Raw genomic sequence first — 25,275 nt, 5'->3', positions numbered from 1 at the left:
TAAGTCCTCTAAAATGTGGAGTTATGTCTTCAGATTTTCCTTTCTATAAAGCCAGGAGGTCTGTTGTACTAAAGCATCTTTAATTCTATATGATCAAGAAAAAGATGCTTCTATTTATTAGAACAAGAAGAGTTGGAGTACTCTTTCTTTCATGAAATGCTCACATATTCATGAATTCATCATGGAATGTAAGAGCTTGTATTTCATATTGCATGTTTTGTACTGCCTATCCAACTGGATACCTTCTTATCTTCACACAAGTCCACAGTTCCTTTCTGATTCCTGTTGTTAGTCTGATTAAACACTCTGAAAAATACTAGCATGTGGCAATTTTTAATTTTTCATTTAATGAACTACCTTTATACAATGAAGTTATGAAATAGAGAATGCCATTTCCAGGCACATCTCCTCAGTACCAGTCATTATTTTGTTTGCTTCTATTACCCTCTTTCTTATTCTCCTCTCTTCTAGGAAGAAAAACTCCTTCCCACACAAGTTTCTCCTACAGCTCCTTATCCTTATCGTAAGTTTTCTCTGTACTCCAGATGGTTTTAGCAACATCACTGCTCCTCATCCCAGGCTTTCAAGAAATGGAGTCTTGCCAGGGAAAAGCACTTGAAAGGAAAGCCTCAGTTGATTTTTTTTCTCGTATCCTTCCATGTAGGGCACGGATAGCCATGTTTCCTCAGCCCCTCCCCTGCTGCAGCAGCAGACCACAAACTCTCAGTTTATCTCTCCACAGCTCCACACATGCAAATGTTAACAAAATCTCTTCCAAAACTTAAGATTGAAATTTCTCTACATTCTGACTATATTACAAATACCTTCTTTAGAACAAACAACCCATCAAATTCAAACTTAGCAGCATGTTTTCATACAGGACCTATAATTAAACTTTATACAACAGTGAAACAAAAGCAACACCACCATCTCCAGTCATGTCTCTCATCAGCACATCCTGTTGTATGGAAGTTCTGATCATCATCAGTTCCCCTCACAGGAGGAACAAGCTGCAATATTTCTTTGCAAGTCTTCAAATCACAGATTGTAGCTCTTAGTAAACTGAAGAAGAAAATGCTACTGCTTTCAAACCTTTTTTCTCCCTTACCAACGCTGAGCTTGTGATGTAATTTTTCCATGTTAATCTGAATTGTTAATACATTTTCAACAGTTTCCTTAAGAATATTGTTTCCAGGGAGTGCCCAGGCACAGCATTTGGAGAACAGACAAAGAGAAGATGGACAGATTTAGTGAACACCTGTTCAATGGGGCAATGGCTCCAGCACAATTGTTTCCCACTTCATTTCACACAGTAATAACTTTAATGTCCTCCACGGACTCACTTTCAAACATCAGTTCTACAACATCAAACAACAAAAGTGCTGAAAGCAAATTTAATTGGCTATATTGCTTTCAATCAACCTTTTTTTATAAAAGCAGATTTACCCACCTTAGCTTTCCTTTATTTTTTTTTCAACTATATACACTCAAATTGGGTTATAATTTGGCATTTTCTAATCTTTCCCAATGCATAGAATTCCCCTCCATGTTTTACTGCATGTCTGTTTTTTTGTGTGTTTGTTTGTTTTTTGGGTTTTCAGGGTTATTTTTTTGTTTGTTTGTTGTTTGTTGTTTTTTTTTTTAATATGAGAGAATTAGCCTAGAATTATTTAATACCTTGAATTTTTTTAATTATGAAGATGGGCATCTTTAGTATTTTTTTTCCATAATAACAAAGATAGACTGCCCAGGAAATCACATTCCATGATTCCATTAAGCTTTCTTTATTCAGCAAAAGTGGCACCTATCATGCATTAAGAACTTACTTAAACGTGAGCATGTGTGGGTTTCTGTTTATATCTGTTTATAGTCTTGAAGTCCAGCTGTCATTTCAATAAAGTGACTTGTATGAAGACTTTAGAAAGATGGTAGGAATCACATATAAGATTTAAGGAAGGGATAATTATGGAATGAATAGATTTTACAAACTCTGCTTTCCTTTCCTATTTACATATCTGTGTTTGCTGTAAGTGATATCAATGCTTTTAGCTAAAAAAATATAATCTAGGTTATTGTTTTCATTGAAAAGGCAAAAAGAAGTTTCTTTACATGATCACATTTTTGCTTCTTACTATATATTTGTCCTGCAGATGCACTTCTTCAACATATTCCATCACATCTATGATCCAAACCCCATCTTCCAATATTAGCATATTTGATGCATTACAAAACCTGAACTGAATGCTTTCAGCATGATTAAAACAAGTTCTATACAGAAGTATGGGTCATGTTCAGTTTTTATTACCTCCCTCACATTCTTCCACGTATTTGACTTTCTTTGTATAGCAGTCTTTTTTACAAATCAATACAATAAAAATTCTTGCATGAAAACAAATATTCCAAAAGAATTTGATTTAAATAAATGTGATTTTCTGGCAATATTTCTTACATGGTTCTTCAGTAAGACCAACTTGTTCTTATATGCAGAGTCAACTGCACACACAGAAAAATTAGTTTACTTCTGTTTATTCCCAGATTTCCAGAATCTTTTCTAGTAGGCCATATATCACATTCTTCTAGAAATATTTCTTCTCTACTTTTCAAAAAGAAGGGATGATCCTTTTTTTTTCCCTCTAGAATACCCACAGGTTAGGGTTTCACTTGCACTGATTTCACCTAGGAGCAGTTCTGCTGACGTTACTCCTGGTATTCTAGATTTACCTTCACATGAGAAGGTGCTGAAAACTATATAAGAAGGGGTCATTTCCCTCCCTTTCCCTGCTAATAATCTCATCTATACATTATATTGATTAAATAAGAAGACCAATTACAAATATCCAGTATTTCTTTACTAGCCTGTGCATACAAGGTCTTCTGTGTGGAAAACAGCAAAAGTTCTTTCTTTATAGGAAGTAATTCTAACAGTGCAAAGTAATTCTAAGCAGTGACAAACAGAGGATGGAACTGTCACACAAGTGGTAGGCACTGAGTGTAGTGATACAGTGTCACAATTATACCAAGGCACCACTTAACTTAAGTGCAAAACAATCAGGTTTTAGCCAAAGCTGGTATTGTACATGGACAAACTGAAAGGGAAAACCAGGCAGTCACAGACCTGCACACTGCAGCCATGGAGGCACTTTCTGAGGAAAGGAAGAATCCTGCTGCTCAGGTTTGCACATCATCCTCCACTACTTCAAGTGTTTAAGAGACTTTCTGTGCTCCTCTGCCTGTTAGGTACCTACACAGTGCCACCCCTCTGCTTCCCAGGACTGCCTTGTTTTCATAAATGAGGAAAAAAATGACGTGTTAAATAGTACTAAACTTGTAAATACACAAAGTCCAGTATGCCAGCAGGGTGGACCTTTCACACCCAACTCTGCTGAAGAATAATATTCCTGACAACTCTCTGAATGAAACTGTGAAGTTTCTGAGACTTGTATGAATGGAAATCTTTATTTTACCTTGCCTCCTGCACAAACCTCTTTTCAAGTCACAGCTTACAAGCAACATAAAATGAATGCAGCATAGTGTTTTAAGATGCACTGGGAATAGCTGTGTTTAAACACACACGTGGAATAGAAATACAAGTACTTGCCAGGAAAAGCAAAGTTACAGATAACTTTCCAACCTACTTTTTCTATTATAAATTTATGAGTGATTTTTTCTAAAAATTAAAATGCTTGTAGAGTTAACCGATACACTTAGAGATGACATTGTATAAATGTTGTATAAAATTTCCAAAGAGAAGTCACAAGCAATCACCAAACATTAGAAATAGAAATGGACATAACATGTCAATCCCACACATATTTAATGAAATAAAGTGTTGAAAAGAACTGGTATCAAAACTCTGCTCCTTTTCCATCAAGATCCATCACCTCTCTTCTAGATGAACAAATGCCTAACATGCTAACAGATCCATCTGTAAGTGCCTTTGTGAAGAGTCCACAGAGCTGCCATCTTCCTTCTCTATTCTGCTCTTAAATTCTCTGAATGTTTCACCACAGCTGAGATTGCCAGAAGCATCCTCATTATGAAGTCTGCATGGACCAGTCTGAATTCTAGTTTGCAGGACTTTATTCAGCCCTACTTAAACTAGAATTTCTGTGTGCTGCACAGATAACAACTTGGATGGTTTTAGTTACCCCAGTATTCATTTTAGCTTTTTTCCTACTCTGTAATGTTTTTAGCATATTTAGTAGTAAGCTATTTCCAGCAATACTTCACTAATAATCTACAATTTATGACTGGTAATCTGTATCAGTGAACCTTAATTCATGCAGTTCATATCCACATGATTCTCTACAGCACTTGCTGTAACACCTTTACAAATACACAGCTGTAGGACCAGGACAGAATTTTCCAAGACAGGACAAAAAAATTCAGTATATTCCAAATTATAGGCTCTACCTTAACTGCTGCTTCCATATATTGATAGCAATCATGTCACTAAAATCTTCTAACTGACCAGTTGTTCTTAATACTGATCCATTTTGCTCCACTAAAATTTGTATTAGGGTGAATGGCTGGCCTACCTTTCCTCTTTGTTTTACTTATCATGCCAGGACAAATTTTGTGTACAGCACCTTTATGTATTTAAATATCACATTTGTTTCAGAAAGTGTCCTACCTTCCAATCACTACATTTCCAATTATTTGAAAATTGTGTTTTAAAACTTTCAATCCAGCACAGCAATCTCATCACTTTTCTAGTTTGTCCTGCATTTTCCCCAGCATTGAATCAAATGGATAAACCATTGACCATGAAAGGACTAACTCTGCAATAAGCACTGAAATACTTAAATTGAGATGTATAGTGGAAAACTGGCTTAACAGAACTCCACAACTTTATTTATTATCATTGAAGCAATCTAATTCTCAAGGCTCATCAAAGTTGTATGAAATTTAGTTATTATCAATTGATTAACAGTTTAAAATTAATTCTTACCTATTCAGACATCCAACCTTTAATGACAGGATTAAAACCAAGCAGGATTGTCTTACTGGGATTTTAGCTGTTCCTAACTAGCAGTGAGAAGCATGGCACTTTCCCTTGGGTTGCACCTGGTCTTCATGAATGTCTACTTTGTTCTGCATGATAGGAGGGGTATTAAAATTTCTATCAGTCTTAATTGGGTAATTATCACTAATTCTGACAAGCAAATTTAAATTTCTAGGAAAGAAAACTACTCTAAGAAAATAGTGAAGCCAACAAAAGACCCCAGAAGACCCTAAGTTTAACTGGATATGTCTATTCCAATGTCTGTCAATGACTGCTATGGTTTTTGTTTCAGATTTCTGTACCTGAACATCTACCTGTTTGTACTCTTCCCCTCACAGTTCACTTCCTATTTCTTTTTTCTACAGGTCTCCCAGCAACATGCAATAATCAAACAATTGTTTCCTATTTTCTTCTGCTGGTCACCAGATCAAGGTAGCATTTTATAAAGTAAGGATGCAAAATTATGCTGCATTTGGGGTTTTCTGTTTTGTTGGGAGGAAAAATTATAATTGTATCTCATTTAAAAGTTTGTAGGCTTTACACTTTTATTAAGCTAATGCTATAATTCTTATCACACACAAATATAAAAATTACTAAATTTTACAATAATACAAATATTGTCAATTGCATCTGTGTAAACTGGAAAATATTCTCCAATACCTCAGCAGTTATAACACAGAGTTTTAGAGGTATATAATAAGGTTTCAGACTGGTAAAAACCCAGGCACTTTTCCATCAAACTGCAGACTGAAAAACCACTTTTCCATCAAATCTCAGAAAAAAAAACCCAAGCAAACAAAAAACCAAAAAACAAAACAAAGCAAAAACCCTCCAACAACCTAACCATCCATTGATTTTGCTGTTATAAAATACTGTGCCACCACAAACCAATACAAAGTACCAACTACATGCAAAAGCAAAACATCCACGTTGTGCTGCTTTGTATTACTTAGGATGACATCCTGCTGCTATCATTTAGCTCATCATGACATTTCATCAATCAAAACCCAGTTTTAATTATACACCATTCTGCTTCCTCTCTCAGAGCAAACACAGAGGACTTGCAACCATCTATTTCAATTAAAACACACACTTTATAGAATTAAAAAATAGGTTGGGAATCACTTTTAAATCAGCTATCAGCCTGTCAATTAATGTTCTGAACCCCTGCTACTGACCCAGTACTGTACAAGCTGTTCTGATGCACTGTCCTACACATCATCTGCTCCCTGTGCCAGTCTGTTCCAGAAAGACAGACAGCTGCAGCACTATATCCCTGCTCAACCTGAGGACCATCTGACTTTAATTGTAGCACACAGCTTGATGTGGGTCTGGTTATGAGAAGCCAAAGTATCACACTGTAATAATCTGGAAAAGCAGAAACCTGCCAAGCCAAGGCTGCAAAGAGGGGCTTGGGCTGTCTGGCTGGCTGACGGGCTGCAGGAAATATGATTAATGAGCAAGGTATAATGATACCAGGAACCCGATTAGCACCACAAAAAGGTCACAGATCAAAGTAGTATGCATTTCATGAGCTCAAATCGTTGCACAAGATCTGTGGACTTTAAAGGGGAAAACTGAAATGCGAAGGGAAAAATTCTCTATGTGTGATAGCTTACAAACTGGGAATTTATAATACTATGATCAGTATTCTGTCCAAAGGAAGAAGCAGCAAGGAAATGCCAAGTGAATGCCTCGGCCTGTGCCACACTGTAGCAACAAGCTGCTCTCAGTTGTATCTGTGAGGAGCTGAGCTTTAAGCTCTCCTCCTAAACACACCTATTAAAATGAAAGGATGCTGATTTGATGCTGATGGTGTCCGGTCCACTAGGTATTAACAAGAAGAAGCAATTCAAGATTTGCATGTGATTTTTCTTAGTTTTATGTCACTACAAAACCAGCAGGTCACACAGGGCATCATCCATACCAGCACCAACAGGGCCACCACCACCACAGTAAGGTTGACCACGTCACACAGAAGCAGTCAACACAATTCATTGGCACTGAGGTTTAAATTCAACCCCCCTAGAGTGACAAACCTGGTTATCTGACTACAGCAACAGCATCAGGAGCCTCCAGTGTCTCCAGAAGGGCTGATGCCTGACACTTTATTATGCCATCACTCTGTACATCATTTCTTCTTCTTGTAATTAACTTTAAGCCTTAAAAAAAAAATCTCTGTTTTGTCCAATTATGCAGCCCTGGAACATTACCCATTCCTGTAAAAGCTCTTTGTTTTGAAAAACTCTGATTTACAGCAACTTTTGCACCTTCTTTCCATGCCCCATTTGACCAAGTGGGACAAGGCCTCCTTTCACAACAGAAGTTATGAAGCCCAGCAGATCAGTAGCAAAGTCTTTCAGATTAAAACTGTTTCAAAAGTCACAATCAATAATGAATAATTACTTGGGGAAATTTATATAAGCAGGAAACATTAATTGTAGTTATATATTGTATTTATATAATAAATAGGATATTTCAGTTGCAAAAGAAATGCTGAGTGAAATTAAGGACATGACAAAGTAATTTTAATCTTCTCCATTATACAAAAATTATATATGCAAAAATTAATATGCTTCTGTTTTCAGATTACTTTTTCTAGAAATGGAAGTTTGGATCTCATTTCCCTCATTCTAGAGTGTTCTGTATTTTTTCAGAATTTAACAAAATAAAAATGTGCTTAGAATGAGATCATCACTCTCTACAAGAAGACTGTAAAGGAATTTTACATTTTGTGTCCAAGACTTTAACAGTAATAACCAAAAAGCAGCTGCTTTCTGCTGCTGAAGCACTTCATCCTGAGAATACAGCACAAGTGAGAGATACCAAAGAGAGCTGCAAGAAGGCAGATACAAGTAGCAAAGGCTTTGGGAAATGTTGAAAGGATGAGAGAAGTGTAGGTCAGAGTGTACAGAGAGGTGAGAGTGAGAAAAAGCTGGCATCAAGGCTAGAAATGAGCAAAAGATAATTAAGTGCTAAAATCTCAGAAAAGGAGGACACAGGAGATGGAGAACAACTTCCCAGTGGGGAAAGCCAGATCCATAATTAATAGAATAAGAAGTATATTTTATGCAAAAGCCAACATGGAAAGATCATGGCCACAGGCTGCCTTTGAAAGTCTGCTTAAGAACATGGCTTTTCCTTTCTCAGGTTATGCTGAATCACCAGTGCATGCCAAACTGGAAAAGGTGCCAGGATACCTCCTTAACCTATCAGCACAATGGTCAGATGAAAAGTTGCACTTGAATATGGTTTGCCAACTACTCCTGCCAAACCTTAGTGTACTTCATACCTCATTTAAATAAGAGTGGCACATCCTCCTTTATGGAGCAAAACACTAAATTCATCTGACATTATTTGTGATTATTATGGTGCATCCTACAACTGCCTGCAGAAACCTAAGGCAAATAAAATTTCTAAAAAGCATGGTTTTTCACATTAGGGAAAGTGCAGTGTAAAGCATTCTGATAACTTACAAATCACAGATTTCTTCTGATGTGACTGTTGTCTAATTTTATGAATATGAGCTCTGATGGTCTGCCAACAAAAGGACTTTTCCAGTTCCCATTTCCCAACTTAGTGATATCATAACATTGTCAAGTCTAAGCCTGGTATCCAAAAAAGTTTCTATGCCTTAGACTCATAGAATCATAGAATCAGCCGGGTTAGAAAGAGCCTCTGAGATCATCAAGTCCAACCCTTATTTCAGTATTTCCCAGTGTGTTGACCACTACAGTAAAACTGCAGCCTCATTTTTCAAGACTCATTAAGAAAAACTTCTCTCATTTTAGATACAGAATCTGTTTGTTTTGAGAAGAGCCTAAGGTAACACCTTTGAGAAAGTGCTGAAACACCAACAATGATACTGTAACAATTATTCTGTAATTCACTACACTGTCTGGGGGACACCAGGAGGACAGGCTGTGCCAACAACAGGATTTTCCAAAACAGAAGAGTAATACAGGTTTGGGGAATGAAGCAGGCAAAGGAGGATTCACTTCTTTTTCTTGTAAAATACCACTCCAAAGCATATCCATTTGATGGAAGAAATGGGAGAGAAGGCAAAAGGTTCAAAATGCAACCTTCTTTCCTGAGGCATTCACTGGTCTTTGGAGTTAAATGGATACTAAAATTAAAAAATCTGCATTACATTTAAGTAATCAGAGTGACAAATTTTTCTACGATCAAAAAGCTTTTCCAAGTGTTCTGTAAAGTGAGGATTTCATCAGCTCTTTAGAACCACACGAGCTGACATACAAATGGGATAAGATCTCCTGAGTATTTAGACCACACTCAAATTTTTTTGAGCAGTTCTAAAGAATGAACAATAGCATAGGCCTTTTTTTCCTTCCTAAACTTGTAAATCGAACCTTTCTTCAGATATTTCCAGCAATAGTTCTACCTAAATTTTAAACAGCTACATCTTGCAAGCAAAGATCTGAACTGTTTCAGAAGAATCTTGTGAGACAAAGGCTGAGAGACACGAGAAAGTAACCATCTCACCAGTCTGTTTATGCGGACAAATTCTTCTGGGGTTTTGGCCCACGGTGGAAGTTCAACATCAGACACAACTGTTCCATCATCCATCACGCCCAGTTTGTAATTGTTGCTGTTGACAAATATCTCTGGGAGGTAATAGAATTCAGGGATCAATTCCTGTACAGAAATGAAAAACAATGCCATGTTATAATTCTGTCAGAGGATGCACTTTGTCATGTTAAAAATATAATTATTAGCAGGGAATTAGGCAAAGAGAATATACAGAATCCTCCCCCACAGATCCCTCTGTCCCCTAGAAGAGGGAAATCTCCTCTTTCATACTTTCTAAAATAGAAGCCTTTAGACAGGAAAAGTCCTATCATGCTTTTAACATAACAAAGAACTAAAACATAATGGGCTACAAAACAAAGAAGTCAGAACATTGGTTTTGATTGGATATTATGCATAGAGAAACTTAAAAAGCTAAAGTAATGAACATTACATGATAGAAACAATATTTAGTGACAGACAACCAAGGATGTAAAGAAATTGGCAAACTGCTTTTTTCACATTTTAATACAATCCCCATTTTTAAAGTGCTAATGCACAAATGGCAATCTATAGTTTGGGTGAAAGTAGGCCCACATGTATTAATTACAAAGGTGTAGAAACCAGTTACATTCTTATTCTCTTTAAAGTAAAGGGTCTAAGAGCTTAATGTTTAGGCTATTATCTAAGATTGTTCAGTGCACAGAAGCAATTTATTTTTTTTCCAAGTCTAAAATACCTTGGAGTTACACCACATTTTCAGAAAAAAACCCCACACAGTCAAAGCTGAATCAAGTCAATATTTTTCTTTCATGAAAAGGTCATTAACTCTATTATGTGTCCAGTCTAGAATTACAGGGAAGAATCATGCATAATTACACACACACACACAATAGGAAAAAAAAAAAAAGAAAAAGAAATCCTTATCAGGACCATCCCAGTTGAAACAAGTGCTGAACAGGACTGGAAGGCAGCATTTAACATCTCCAAAGCTGTCCTGCCCTGGCTAAAACACAGCAGAGGAAACAATGCAAGCAAGTTCAGCAAAGGAAGTATAATTTCCAAGTGTTAGGAGAAAAGCAAAGTAATACTACTCGATGAAACAAATTTTTTAGGCAGAAAATGGTACAGTCTAGTGCAGAATTCAACACAACATGGTAGGAAGCAAAGTGAAGCTCGAAAGCATAAGGATTTTCTCCTGGATAAGCAAAGTGTTTTCCTGTTTTGCAAACACACGTGCAGCTTCATAAGCTGTCATTTATCTTGTAAAATAAGCACCAGGAGATATATAAACATATCTAAGTTAATGTGATTAGAACCTCATTTACACACACTTTTAAAAATGTCTGCAAAGTCCTGGAATAAGTTCATAGAAAAAGCTTTTTTTTTTTTTTTTTTTTTCTTAAGAACTTGATGATGAAACTTAAATACACCCAATAAACCTGGCAATTTGATGGATTTAGAAAAATTGAACCACTAAATTAGAGAATTTACTTCCTTTGTAAAGAAAGGATCAATACATGTAATTGCTTCAGGAAGTGTATTTCATAGCAATTGACTGGTGTAAAACTGGCTTTTCCATAGAGGAAGTGCAAACTGCATGCCACTTAAGAAGAAAAAAAAAAAAAAAAAAAATCAGAGTGCCCTCCTGGCTTTGTCTGCAGTGGGCGTAGTAGGCACCCAAGTCAGAAGCTCAGTAGATCAGACCTGAAACCCTCTCTTGACATGGGTCAATGGATCACTGGTCTCCCAGATAGCCCCTCAGGGCCAGCTATGGCATGAGCAGCTTTCCAAATGGCTGAGTGTAATAGGGAGGTCATCAGATTGTGGACAAGGTCAATCCAAAGTCGCCAGGGCAAAGACAGGAAAGATCAAGCAGGAATTAAGCTATTATCACCTCCATCCTTGTGTAAAACACCACTTGGCTTTGAATTGTACATCTTTTTGTTTACAGTCACCTTAATTATCTAGGCAGGGTGAAAACATGCTTCTGTACCAAATGCTTGACAAGTAAAAATAGGTAAAAATAGATTTTGAACCATTTAATTGTATAATGAAGAACAAGGATGTAGTAAAGATAAAGGTTTGGAAAAAAGAAAGTACTCCAAAACTGAAGTTTCTGTAGTTTTTACCATCATCACAGACAAACTAACAAAGAAAAAGCAGAGACACTGGACTACTAATTTGATAGCAACACGCCCCACAACTATGAAATCATCCTATGATTATGAATACTTAAAACATAAGCTCATTACATATGTTACTGATGGGTTTTTTTAGTGTATATATATCTGTACAGCTGTGCATTAGTTTCCTTCAAGATCAGAAAACATTTGGCTTTCTAGAACATGTTGTTTTCATTACATTACACAGAAACAATATGCTGTCTGGAAAGTTAAATATTACCAGTAACTTCTGTTAGTTTGGTTATGAGAAACCTTATAAAACATTATTTCATTGCTCCAGAAATGAGTTTTCAGGAAGTTTTTCACTGTCACCATAACAATACATTTTTACAAAAGGAGCTTCTTTATTACCAGATTTTCTTATCTTGACCATGTGCCATCATTTACACATGAGAAAAGGGAGTGCAAACACATAGACTGGACCATCCTAATTGAGCAGTATTTAGTGCCACTTTTAAATGAGTGAAAACAAGTACATTAGCTAAAGGCCAACAGTTTTTCTAAAACCAGCAAATAAGCCTGATAATAAAATACCTCATTTTTATCAAGCTTACAAACACTCTTTATGCATTTGTGGTCCTCAATGGTGCTTTTCAACTCTTCATGGAGTCTTTTCTTAAAATATTTACATCACATGCATGGATTAACACTAAGCAGAAGCTGACTCATGTACTTTTGCAACTTTCTGTACACCTAAGAACATTAAAAATATTAATGCACTTTTTGCCTTTTTTCTTTTTTTTTTTTTTTTTTTTTTAAGGGGAGAGGAAGGAGTTACTTGTGGTTCCATACAGATACCACATGAAGATGCAGGACCTGCCATGAGAGGCCAGACTGAAGGACCATTTAATTTCTCACTTGGAAAAGTGACAAGGACTGGATGAATAACACAGGGCAAATGCAGTCTTTCCATGGATATTCTGTCAAGCTGCTTACACTTAAATGGTTCTGAAGTCATCTGTGCTTCTGATTTCTAGAATCATTGATCATGTGCTGTTCCACACTGCAGTTTTGCCTAAAAAGGTTTTTTTCTTTGGCTGCTCTGAAATAGCTTTCTAAGAGTTCCAGTGGATTATTCCAGCAACTCAATTGTGAAAACCAGTAAATATTAAATCCTTACTCAATCTTCTATATGTCCTTCTGGAGATCACAGACCTATACAATCCCATTCTGCAAAGGGATTCCAGTCCATTCACTTCACTCCCACTGGAGGTCTTCACTTCTGACCAATCATTTTGATTGCCTTCACACTTTTTCTAATTCTAATCAATCCCTTCTAAAATTTTACACACTTAGCACATGCATAGAAATGGTAGAACTGTGCAACACTGACATTATTTTTTTTATATATGATTTCACAGAATAACAAAAACACCTCTATGATTTGTTGCAGCTCTTGCTTTAGCACAGTTGTGTTGAAAATTAGTTTCCAAAATTCCTCTACTGAAATTTACCAGTTCCATGGGGTAGAGACAGTCATGCTTATGTGATAAGGATGTGAAGCAATACTTCACTCATCCTATGTTTTTCAAGTCATTACAACCAATTAAAAGCTCAGCATGAATATCAACATGAATCTAACACACAGTCATTCTAGTGCTATGTAGTTTTTATTTTAAAAATTAAGGCTAAAATTTGCCATATCAGGATTCTTACTAAAATGCCTATGAAATTCTGCATTATAACAAAAGTTGCCCTTTGCTGTGATTCCCAAGAAAACTTCACTAAATTTGATTTTTTTTTTACAAACAAGCTATGCCAAATAATGTCAGTTTAACACTGGTAAACGCTTTCACTGGTTTAACACTTTCATGTTTACTACTGTGCATTAAAAATCTGTACAAGATACATTGTTTGTTTAATGTAATGAAAGGGTATTTTCTTGTTTTGTTTAAAAAATAAGACAGATGGATTTTCAAGCAGACTTGTGTTACCTGCAAAGTGCCTAGGAACAACAGATTCCTTAACCATATTAGAACATTTATAAGATACCAGATTTTCAAACTAAATTATTTGACAATCACATTAAGAAATATTAAGCTTACATGTAACCTGTCAAACAGAATAATAAAAAATGTATATTAAAAGTCTAGGTTTTTATTCATATCACCACACTTTGTTTCCTCTGTTAGGGAATTAAATTAGCATTCAAAATATATACTTTTATATTAAATTATTTCAAATTTCATTTTTTCATCACACTTCAAATGTAATCATTTTCATGACCGTGGGAAAGTATATTTTCTATGTACCCATGAGTTTGCCTCTCTCTGCTATATGTGTGTCACTTCTCACAGAACTAAGAAACTGCCTCAAGACACAGCCTGAAATCCTCCCAACTTGTAAGGACAATACTTCAGCAGGCTTCCACTGAAATTCTGAATGGAGTTCATGAAGATATGAGCTTTATCAATGCCTAATCATCTTGCTGAAGTTCTAAGATATTATATGACAAATATTTCCTTTTTTATAGACCCACAGAATGGTTTTGGTTGGAAAGGACCTTAAAGCTCATCCAGTTCCAACCCCCTGCATGGGCAGGGACACCTCCCACCAGCTCAGGGTGATCCAAGCCCCATCCAACCTGACCTGAGACACTGCCAGGGATGGGGCAGCCACAGCTTCCCTGGGCAACCCAGGCCAGGGTCTCACCACTCTCACAGGAAAGAATTTTTTCCTAACATTGAATCTAAATAAACCCTCTTTCAGTTTCAAGCCATTATTCCTCATTCGCTTGAAATGTTTCAGAAAAATATTAAAATCTCCATTTATTTAAAATTAAGAAGATTATGAAAGCCCCCGATCTTTATTTTGTAGATTAATGAAACATAAAAGAATCACAATCAGTAGTTGATTCATTATTGATCAGTTAGTAGCTTTTAGTAAGATAATATATTATTGCATTAAAAATGCATTTGTAAGGCTCTTTAAATCCTGTTGGCCAATGCAGATTATATATACACAAAATTATTTTACTTTTTACTTATGATACGTGTAAAAGTATGCAATGCTGTTTATTGACCATATTTATACACCATGCAGTTATGTAGTTCAAGTTAACTTGACAGATAAAGAGGAAAAAAGTTGTACATAACTATGTTCCTTTCCTCTAGTTTTTATAATTATCTGGGAGTGAAAAGGACTATACTGAATCACAAAAAGGTCGAGATGAATTCTTGAAAGCTCATCTTTTCTACATTTAGATTCACAGACTATTACCCACAGGTATTCTTGAAAGATGTTTCTTTGCCTTGACCCTTTAAAAATTTTCAGTGATGGGGATCCTACAAATTTTTAGTGTTCCTCTGTTCCCACCACTGGAAGAGCTTCCTTTCTGACCAGAGACCATGGCAGAGTCCCCATCACTGGAGGTTTTCAAGATGGGCTAGGACAAGGTGCTAGACAGTCTCATATATGCTCCCTTTCCCATGGAAAGTTGGACCAGATGATCTTCCAAGGTCCCTCCAGCCTCTGCTGTTCTGATTCCATCAAATGAAGTGCATTTTGCCTTCTACCCAAAACCCCAGCAGGGTGAGGGCATTACAGCTGCCACTGCCACAGCACTTCACATTTCTGTCCCTGTTCCTCCTTTCTTATCCTTATTTCTTTTTCCACATTCTGAGATTCTGTGATTCTCCAAAGTAACAACCTAAGCCCTTCAGCTTTATATGAGTAGTTTTACTTCCTAGACCTCTGATCATTCTTCTTTGTACTTTAGCAAATTTGTTCATAACTGACTTGAGGGTTATCATTTCAATAGCGACTCTAAAAAGTTTGAAGCAGATATTTAAAATATTTGGTTCCTTTTCACTACAGTTATGGCTGGGTATAAAAGAAGCAGGCCACAGATATTAGATGAACTTTCTGATCCATACACCCAGATGTCTGTGTTTTTAACTACAACAGTTCCCACAGATTATCACACACAGATCTGACTCTATTTAGAACTATTATTTTATTTTTTTTAACTCAGAAGTATTTTCCAGTTATGGATCTTGGCACAAGTTTACAGAAAACCAAGTATTTAAGAAAACTGAAGAACTGCTTCCTAAATAGGTTAAGTTTTGCTACACCAGACTTACACTTTATGGTTAAAAACCTGAATTACAGTGTAATTTTGCTAGTCATTAATATTGGACATCTTTGACCTTGCTAGTAATGTGTCATTAAATTTCTCCTGTACAAAGGCAATGTTACCAGTCTAGCAGCAACTTTACTTCTTCTAACTTCTGAAACTCCTGCCTGTTACATGAAGAAGTCTAAAACAATGCAAAGCATATGTAGAAAAGTTGATCAGGTTACGGAGTGTCTTAGGCTTGCTTATGTTAGGCAGCCTGTTTCAATAAGCATGAGATGGCATTGTGCAGAGCTTCAACTTCTTTTTTTTAATATGTATTTTAAAGAAAGTCATTTTATTTGTCATTCTCCAGTTTCTGAATGTTCCAACAGTTTGGAACTCTAGAATTTTTTTGCCTCCTTTTTTGCTTGGGAAAAAAAAAAAAAAATTGATGCAACATATCACCTCTTGAAATCAAAGTCTGAAAAGTTCAACAAAAGGTTGAACACGGTGCAGCCCTGGTTTCCTGCTTTGGTCATCAGTCCAAGGCTTTCACAGATAATTGGCAAAGATTGCCTGTGGCCACAAATATGCTTTAGCTCTCTTTGTTGAAGTGACACCAGCCAACTAGAGTTGCTTCCAACACTAGCTCATGTTAGTCTTTCTTGTAATACATGATGCCTTAAGATTATTAACAATAATCTTAGGACAGTCAGGATAAAGAACTGCATTTATTCTCTTCACATTAGAAGCAAGGAAAAATCTTTTCCTGTAGCCAGCTCAGTGGTTCTAAAAATACACAATTTTCTCATCTGGAATAGGAATAAACCCTTCTTTTTCCTTTGTGCCCTCTACTCCCACGTCCTGTGGAAATCCCATCTCATCCCCTTTGCTGGCTGCTCCTCAAGTCTCACCAACAGACTCCTATTGTCAATCCTAACACTGACTCATATGCTTCAGAGCAGTGCAGTGTCATTCATGGCAATTCACAGACTCAGAAAGCTGCAAGCAGCTTCAAGTGGCCATCCATAATAGTAGGAATAGCTCTAAAAGCAGTACCAGCATGGATACACATCATTCCTGAAAAACCCTGGCTACCCTAATTGCTAGAGAAGCATTCAACAGGTTCATTTTTCTGTTAGGTTACTTTCACATCTATTTGAAATCTCCTGTATTTTAAGTCCATTAATCTTTATTCTACCCAGCATGGGCAGCATAGATTTTTCTTTTTTGCAGCAGTCCCCATGTAACTAAAGATTCTTAAGTGCCTCCTCAATATTCTCTTCTTTAGAAGAAAAACAAGCATAGCTACTCAATCTTTCATTGCATTTTATTTGCAAGACCCAGCACTATTATCTTTGTTTCAGTGTGGATTCCCTCCAACTAGGTCACAGCTATGGATGAAATACTCCAGTTAAGACTTTATCAAAGCTGGGCAAAGCTAAAGATTTTTTTCATATGTTTTTTAAAGTTACGTGATGTTCTGTAGAGGTATCCTCTGTGAAACATTACCCACCTTTTCTCATACCACTGGTGATGTACAACAAGCCTACATCTTTTTTTGCACAGCAGAATGGTCCCTTGTTATATTTGTGCCTAACTGAATAAGAATCTGCATGGAAATTACAATCCTCACTTTTCTCTTCTACGAGAAGTGCTCCCAATTCCACTGTACTTCCAGTATCAACAAAAATTGAGCCCTAACCATTGTTATCAAAAAGAATTCCACTCAATACATCTTTCAATTTTAATAATGAATCACTGGCAACTATTGTCCAAATACAGCAGATTATTTTAGACTAAGTTTTACCAGCTCATACATGAGAGAATGTCAAAAAATAGGATCATCATCTGCTTCTTTTCTGTTTATAAGGTCTGTTACTTTTTCTCATCAGGAACTGTGATTGCTTTGACATAATCTCTTCTTGATAAACATGTGTTTCATTTGCTTGTCTCCTTGTTATCTTCCTGGTTCTTAGGCATAGTCTGATTATTTGCATAAGTATTTTTCTGTGAACTGTAGTTAAACTCACCTCATAATTTCTTGGCTCTTTCTCTTCCTTTTTAAAAACTAAATACTTTTAAAACTTTTAAAACACTGCTAACATTTCCTTCTGAATTTCTCAAAAAAAAAACCACCAAAGGACTCTGAAATTCTGCCTGCTAGTCTTGTAGGTACAAGAAAAAGAAGCTCATAGTCTATTTGAAAAAAATCTAATGTGTTTATGTGTTTGTATTTTATAAACAGTTCTTTCCCAATTTGATATACACATTGTAGCTTTTCATAAGTGATATTAATTTCACTAGTCACTGGTTACCACTGATTCTTTTGGTGGGAACTCACAAATGCAAAACAGACATTACTTTTTAGTACTATCAGTGACAATTTTCTCATTCCACTAATCTACAGATGACCCCTGTCCTTAATTGTCTCCTCACTATTAACATAGTTTTAGAATGGTTTCACATGAATTATGTCTTGCAAGCTGCATGACATCTTTGAGTTAGCCTCTGATTTTTTTCACAGTGCACTTTTCCATCTTTCACTAAAAAACCCAATTCTGATACTACTCCCTGCTTCTTGGATTTGAGGTCAACAAAGCTTCCCACCACTGCCAGCATCCTTGTTTCCTTTGTTCTCCTCAAAACATTCTTCAGAACCCAGAACCTATTTGTTTACCTCATTACTTTCTTCAACAGCTACCTAAAACTCTGCCCTCAGAACTTCAGTGTGCTCCCTCCTTAGCTTCTTGACCCACTAAATTCTAGGTCTCTTTCTACAGAATGACTAATTACCAGATTAATTTATCTTCTATTCCCACCTACTTCTTGTTCACTTGCCAGTTCCCAGGCCCAGTTCCCCTGTTAGGATGGGTTCACTATCATGCTAAATTCTGTCTCATCTTAATATACTCAGGCAGAGGATTTCTGCAGCCCTTTGTTTCTCTGTGCAGTGTACAGTCTTCCTACAGACTGCTTCCCAAAACTGCTATCCCTTTATCTCCATCTACTATTACCTCATCATAAGACCAGTTTTTGCACCTTCTGCACCCAAACTAGCACAGCCTCCTCATGTCTGTCACAGACAAACCAAGGAAACAGGACACTTCAGAAACAGCTCCAAAATTAGGTTGGAAGCAATTAACCTAGACCCAAAATTGCATAAAGTAATATGAATATTAGCTGCAACATTCTTAACTGAGACAAGCAGAAGCATGAATAGAGTATTTTAACTCAGTGGTTAAAAGTCTACAACAGTTGCTACTGACTTTTCAAAGGCTTAAAACTTGTGCAGAATAACAAACAGACAGTGAAACATACCTGTAGCACAAAGACCACCAATTTTGCCTTATTTCAGTCTCAGGGCTAAAAGTGTTTGCTGAAGTTTTACAAAAGAATTACCCAAAATATTCTAACAGATGTAAAACCATGTGTCATCTCCCTTGCATCTTTTTCCAAATGGAAGTAGCTCCCAATCTTCTCCCTGCTTTTTTTCATAACCTGTGGTGCTCTAATAACAGCTACAATAAAGTCAGATCCAGTGTAAAACAAGTTAACACCTCTCAGGAAAGCTTTACCTTGATATCAGAGGTGTCACGCTGACTGTTGCGCCATGCTCTTGAAACAGATGAAAAGGTTCTGTCTGCATGATCAAACTTCCCACCTTGTAGATTCAGGAAAAATGTTGTAAAGGGTTCCTAAAACATATAAAAATATTATTTTAAAAGAACAATGTATCTCTACTGGAATTTCAAGGAGGGGGGAAAGTTATTCATTAGTCTTTTGAGGTTTGGTTATTAATGATGCTCCTCTTCTGACAGACACATGAGCACTTGCAAAGGGTTAATTCTATTATCCAAGAATGAGAAATACAAACTGATGATCATTTGTTCAACAAATGCTTTTATTCCTACTCCACCCATGCATATTCAGATAAAGAAAAGCAAATAAAAATGAAGGAAAATATTTACGGACTGCAGAAACAGCTACAGTCATTTGTGACATAAATTGCTCTCAAATAAATGAAAAAGTTCAACAGCTGTACCTTACATATTTTTTAATCTAGGATGTAACTAAACTAACACATGCATTTTATTTTGTTCAAGATAATCTTTTTAATATAACAGGTAGCATTCAATACTGGTAGTTTTATGATTGTTATTGTTTAATATGTAATTTATGATTTAAGAAAGAAAAATGTTTGAAAGATTTAAAAGCTTCCTCACAGTTAAAGAACACTTAAGCACATATTAGTAGATAATTGCTCGAAATTAGCAAGGTGCTATAAATTACTTTGAGGATTTATGTATGCTTGTACATTCTAACAAGCTTTAATTAATGATGTGCTGCTAATGCTTTCCCAAAGAAATTACTTTCTAGAAGATAAATTGCCTTTCAATTTTATAGAAAAATGCCTTTTTTAACCAATATTTATCAATATGTAGCATCTCAAAAGTTACTTCCATATAAATAGCTCAAGATTTTAAAAAATTAATTATTTACTTCACAGAATTTAATGATCATCAGAAAACAGCTCATTTACACTCATTAGGAGGTGAAAATGAAATATACTCAGTAAGAGCCGCAAGTGTTCAGTACATGGTCCAGCCAGAAAATATGCAAGGAAGGAAAGTTAACCATGTTTCAAGTAGTGTAAGAATGTAAACTATACAGCAATTTTTAAGGAGAAAAAGCTTTACTGATTTGAAAAGGCTGTGCCATAAAAATAAAAGCTTTCTGTTAAAACTTTGGCACACATTTATTCTATGCTACTTATAACAATTACTAGAAAATTTCAGTACTCTTCTCCACCACTGAGTTTTAGCTTATACATTCACAGCTATTCACTGCTTTCGTTATATTTTAAAGGAAAAGCATTTTTAAAATATATACTTACAATTCTTAACAACCACGTGAGTGCAAAACTTGCAGTTGAGTAATGTGTGCCATAGTGAAATTTTGGAACCTGGTCATCTTCCCATGATTCGTATCTCTCGGCAAAGAACGCAGCTCTCTTTGGGTTCAAAGCACCAATAGGCTACAAAGTAGAAATAAACAGATTAAAAAAATAAAGATAACATGACCTGTTATCACATCATACTCCCCTTGATCTTTTTTTTAACCAGAATTAGAGGCCTGCATGGAGAAGGCTGGGGTTTGGTGTTTTGCAGGAGTAGGTGTTGGATTCTGTAACACCTGAACAGAGCTGTTTATGGCAAACCAGGATTCCGTGCACACACAGGGCTGGATGCAAAAAAGCCTCTTCTGGATTCATACAGGCTTTATTTCTTTTTACTGCTGATTCAAGCCAATGCCTGAAAACCACTTCCAAGGTGGAATGTCTTGAAAAAAAAAGTTAGATTGTGTGCCAAGTGTGTGTGTTGAACACACTGTTAAGCAACAACAAGAAACATCTTTTGACATTTTGGGGAGAAAAATAGTGACTGATGGAGTGAAAGAATATTTGCAATGCACTTAGAATTTTGATATTACTATTCTGGTTTATATGCTTTTTATTTAACATCTCAAAATATGTTTCAATAGATAAAACTTGCAACTTTGAAACAGAAAAATAAATTAGCAGAATTTCTATATAAAAAACACTGATACAAAAGAAATAAATAAGATGTATAACTGAAGAAGGATATTACACTTAGACTAACATTGTTGTTCTTTGTTAAGCACTTACGTAGGATATAAACATCCAGGGATGTAATTAATTGTAAAAAATAAAATATTTTGCTATCTATAGCTGTGTATTTCTTCAGTAGACTTTTGCATAAAGGATTTGGAAAAATTAGTGTATAACACATAAAACCCTGAGAAACTCAAAAGTGACTTTAGCTACTTCACATGTAAAATGCTGTATCAGGTCTAAAAAGTCTTTGTATATACATGCAAAGCTTATATGCAATACAATTTTGTATACATATTGAGCACACTGTATGTTATTCATGTAAATGATGCCCATGTGCATGAACAATGGATGCATTCAAGTGTAAGTGAAGAATAAACACACCAATATATTTTCTTCTTTCTGTTCTGCAAGGATAAATATACATAAGAATACACTATAAGGTAAAAACATACTTGAAAAGTCCTTGAAAAAAAGGATCAGTAACCAAATCATTAACTAGGCACAGTTCAAGTGAAAAACTATGTCTGATATTCAGATTATTATTCAAAAAACTGTTTCTTTGCAGCTCATATGAAATTTGGCATAGAAGCTTCAAAGTATTTTCTCTTCTAGGACAGATTAGATCCCTGATTGACCTAAGATCTAATCTTACATTTTTTCACATTTCAGAAGGATAGAGAAAACATCCTAGGTTAATTATTGTGCTTTTTGCAGTTCACTCATTTGAAATACAACCCTTTAAAAGAAGTGTTTCCTGTATAAAAGGATTTTTATCTGATTTAGCAAATTTATTCCAGGGGAGAATGAAACTGTCTCCAAGAAGTCTCTTTGTTGCAAGAACCATTTTGGACTCCCCATCTGTACTTATTTTCCCTTAAGACTCAGCTATGCTTGAGGGAAAAAAGAAGAAAGTCAGAAACAGACAAATATAAATTAAAAATAGAAAGTGTGTTGTGCCTGCATGGTTCTGTAAAATTTTTTTGTATTCTCTTATCTTCCCCTATTTTTATTATTGTCCAAATGAGGATAGCTCAAATCAATACTTATAGAATTACATTCCTTGAATATAAAGCTAAATCCAATTAGAATTGATTTCATTCTCTTTTAAAAAATATAAAAAAGAAATGGTATCATGCAGAGATCCATATACCCAGAATCCACAGTATTGATTTTGGCTGTTATTGTTACAGTTGGTTTCTGAAGCCTGCAACAGGACAACTATCAAGACATGTCACATTTATTTGCAACCAAATAAAAAAAGTCCCCAAATGAAAGAAAGCTTAGGGAAAAAAAAAAGAACCATGGAGCTGTGCACTGACAATGATACACTATCAGCTTACTCAGAGAAGTTACAGTGGGAATACACACATTGAATTATACATTACACGAATGCACTGATTTATTGTGGTAATAACATCCACCTCATTAAAAGATTCTGCTTTGCTGCAGTTGGAGGGCTACATATTGTTTACTGCTATAAATTAATGGCCGTGCACAGAAGACTGTAGAACCCTTCTAACAATAGATCTGTAACGACAGTGCTGTATATCACAGCTTCCCCAGCAGCTTCATAATAAAATGGAGACAATGTATTGGGCTAATACATTCTACCAGGCAGGCCCATATTTTTCTGACAACTGCTTCTAGGGTGATTGTGGTGTGTTACAGTGCACTGTGAACAGTTACCTGCACTTCAGCAGCAGAATAAAGCCCATACAAGGAAGATTCAAACACCCTCTGACTTTTAATTTTGTAAACAAACTGATGGAAATGTTGTAATTGTTTCATATTTCAAAATTAGCAGGGAATCATGACTTCATACTGGATTCTCTCTCCTGGGGGTAAATGCCAAGGGAAAAAGAGAAACTCCAAATTAAGCTGTGCTAAATGAAGCCATGAGACAGCAAATTTACAGTTCTCAACAGGGTTTCCCTATAGCTACAGACCAGTAAGGATGAACCAGCTGAAAAGCTTTCACATCCAGAAATTTTGTATTTCATTTTATTGGTAGTACCTCTTTTCAGAGAGGAAAATCAGATATTAGTTCACCATTTAAAAATACTTATTTAGGTGGTGGGAGGGGAAAAAGAAAAGTAGAGGTAGAAAAATTCCAACAAGCAAAAACAATGGATGATATTACAGGAGTAAAGATTTTTTAAAAAGAAACCCCTTATGGCTATTAAGTCTGCATTGAAAATGGAGGAACATATATGGTTTGGAAGTCAGAACTCATTCAAAATAGGGTCCAACATGAAGAAAGAACTGGGGTAAGGAAGTTCTTACTTTCTCTTTTCCAAGTGCACAATCACCTGTTTTTTTATCTCAAGCAGTTGTTATAACATGTGCTACAAATACAAAAGCTACAGGTTATTCTTAAAGCAAAAATACAACCCCCCCTAATTTGATATAAATGTTTCAAGAACTCTCAACTCTAGGAATACATCAAAATAAACACAATTCACACTCTGACCAAGAACTGAATACAGTAAATCTCAGTCTTTGGACTAAGCTTGCTTACTCGCTTGCACACCAAAGAAAAATGGTTTGTTGAAAAATAACTGAGAAAACACACTGACTCTTACTGTCTACTGCTGTTAAATATGTCCAGACACTGTGGTGTACAGTTATACTTGTGGGTTCTTAATCTTACTCTGTGCTGGACACTGGAACCATGGCCCATCTTCCCTCCATTTTCAGCAGAGGTCCTGTTGAACCCAACAGAAGAAAGCAGAGTGCTCACAGCTCCTCTGCTTAGGGCAGAATCTCTCCTGGGTTCTGATACACAGAGTTTGGAAAATTGTTACTGACCTAACACAACTGGACCAAAGGCCTATAAAGAAAGAAGTACAATATCTTTATTTATAGTTAGATATTTAAGAAGCAAAAGAAGTGGCTTTTAGGCCTACCTAATGTCTTTCCCTTTTTCAAACAGCATTACTCCAAATAAGCAGACAACTCCCTGTTCTTACCCATGCTGCCTTTTATTACTGGCTTCTACACAGGTTTCTGTTATTAAAACAAACACTTCCACTTCTATTGTCTCCCACGCACTGTAATACCTTTTTTTAACTCATTAATACTCAAAATACAGGAAAGACTAGAATACTGTGGCAGTAAACTGCATTTAATTACTGCCACCAATAAGTAGTGAAGGTACCATAGTTCTGCCTTCCCTGTTAACTCTTCTCTCTTTTGGTGATGATGGGAATCCTGACAATCACTACTGGCAACCAGCAGATCTGTGCAAGTGCCTGGGAGTTCTGAAAAGCAGGAAGTTCCAGAAACAAAGTCTATGCTGACCAGTGCTAATAGAAATATTTAAAAAATAATGAAAACATTCTTCTTTGAAAGTTGCATTTCAAAGCTTTATCAACGTGAAAAAAAAAATTAAAATGAAAGAATTAAAAAACAGAAAGGAGGAAAAAAGAAAAATAGCTTTTCCCTCTGATTCTTCTACTGTTTTCTTTTCCATATCCAACCAGGTATTTAAATTCCTGTGAACAGAATTGTCTGTATCACTGAATTATGCTTTGTAGCATCCTTGCCAAGTATGATGTTTGTTTTTCATACATTTTATTTTAAAGATGCCTATCTGGTTTTCATTATGGATATTTTTCATATACTCAGTGGACAAGTTATACTTGATTATAACATGAGCTGTACTTGGCCAAGCTGCCTTCCAGAAAGGCATCTAATGCTTGAACACATGGACAATCTGCTATTTTTCTTGGAAGCTTTTTCTACTGATAATCATGATCTCCTTTCTAAAAAAAAAAATAAATATGTACTTCAGTCCAGCTATGAATTTACTGGTGTAATACCAAAGAAATCTCAATACACTTCTCTGAAATATCACAGTATC

The 25,275-nt window shown here is 35.8% G+C and overlaps 1 protein-coding gene across 7 annotated transcripts in view; it reads right to left on the bottom strand.

Moving 5' to 3' along the window:
- Positions 1–25,275, bottom strand: part of LRBA (LPS responsive beige-like anchor protein) — a 388,894-nt gene that overhangs the window by 83,245 nt on the left and 280,374 nt on the right. For all 7 annotated transcript variants that reach the window (XM_071753672.1, XM_071753674.1, XM_071753673.1 and 4 more), the window contains 3 exons: positions 20,673–20,813; positions 19,354–19,473; positions 9,509–9,661 (listed from right to left, as the gene is read on the bottom strand). In XM_071753672.1, coding sequence (XP_071609773.1) covers positions 9,509–9,661; positions 19,354–19,473; positions 20,673–20,813 — 414 coding nt within the window. The remainder of the gene's footprint in view (positions 1–9,508; positions 9,662–19,353; positions 19,474–20,672; positions 20,814–25,275) is intronic.

The sequence above is a fragment of the Heliangelus exortis genome, chromosome 10 (assembly GCF_036169615.1).
Source record: "Heliangelus exortis chromosome 10, bHelExo1.hap1, whole genome shotgun sequence".
Taxonomy (NCBI): domain Eukaryota; kingdom Metazoa; phylum Chordata; class Aves; order Apodiformes; family Trochilidae; genus Heliangelus; species Heliangelus exortis.
The sequence above is the reverse complement of the archived record's forward strand: the minus strand, read 5'-3'. Positions and strand labels throughout refer to the sequence as shown.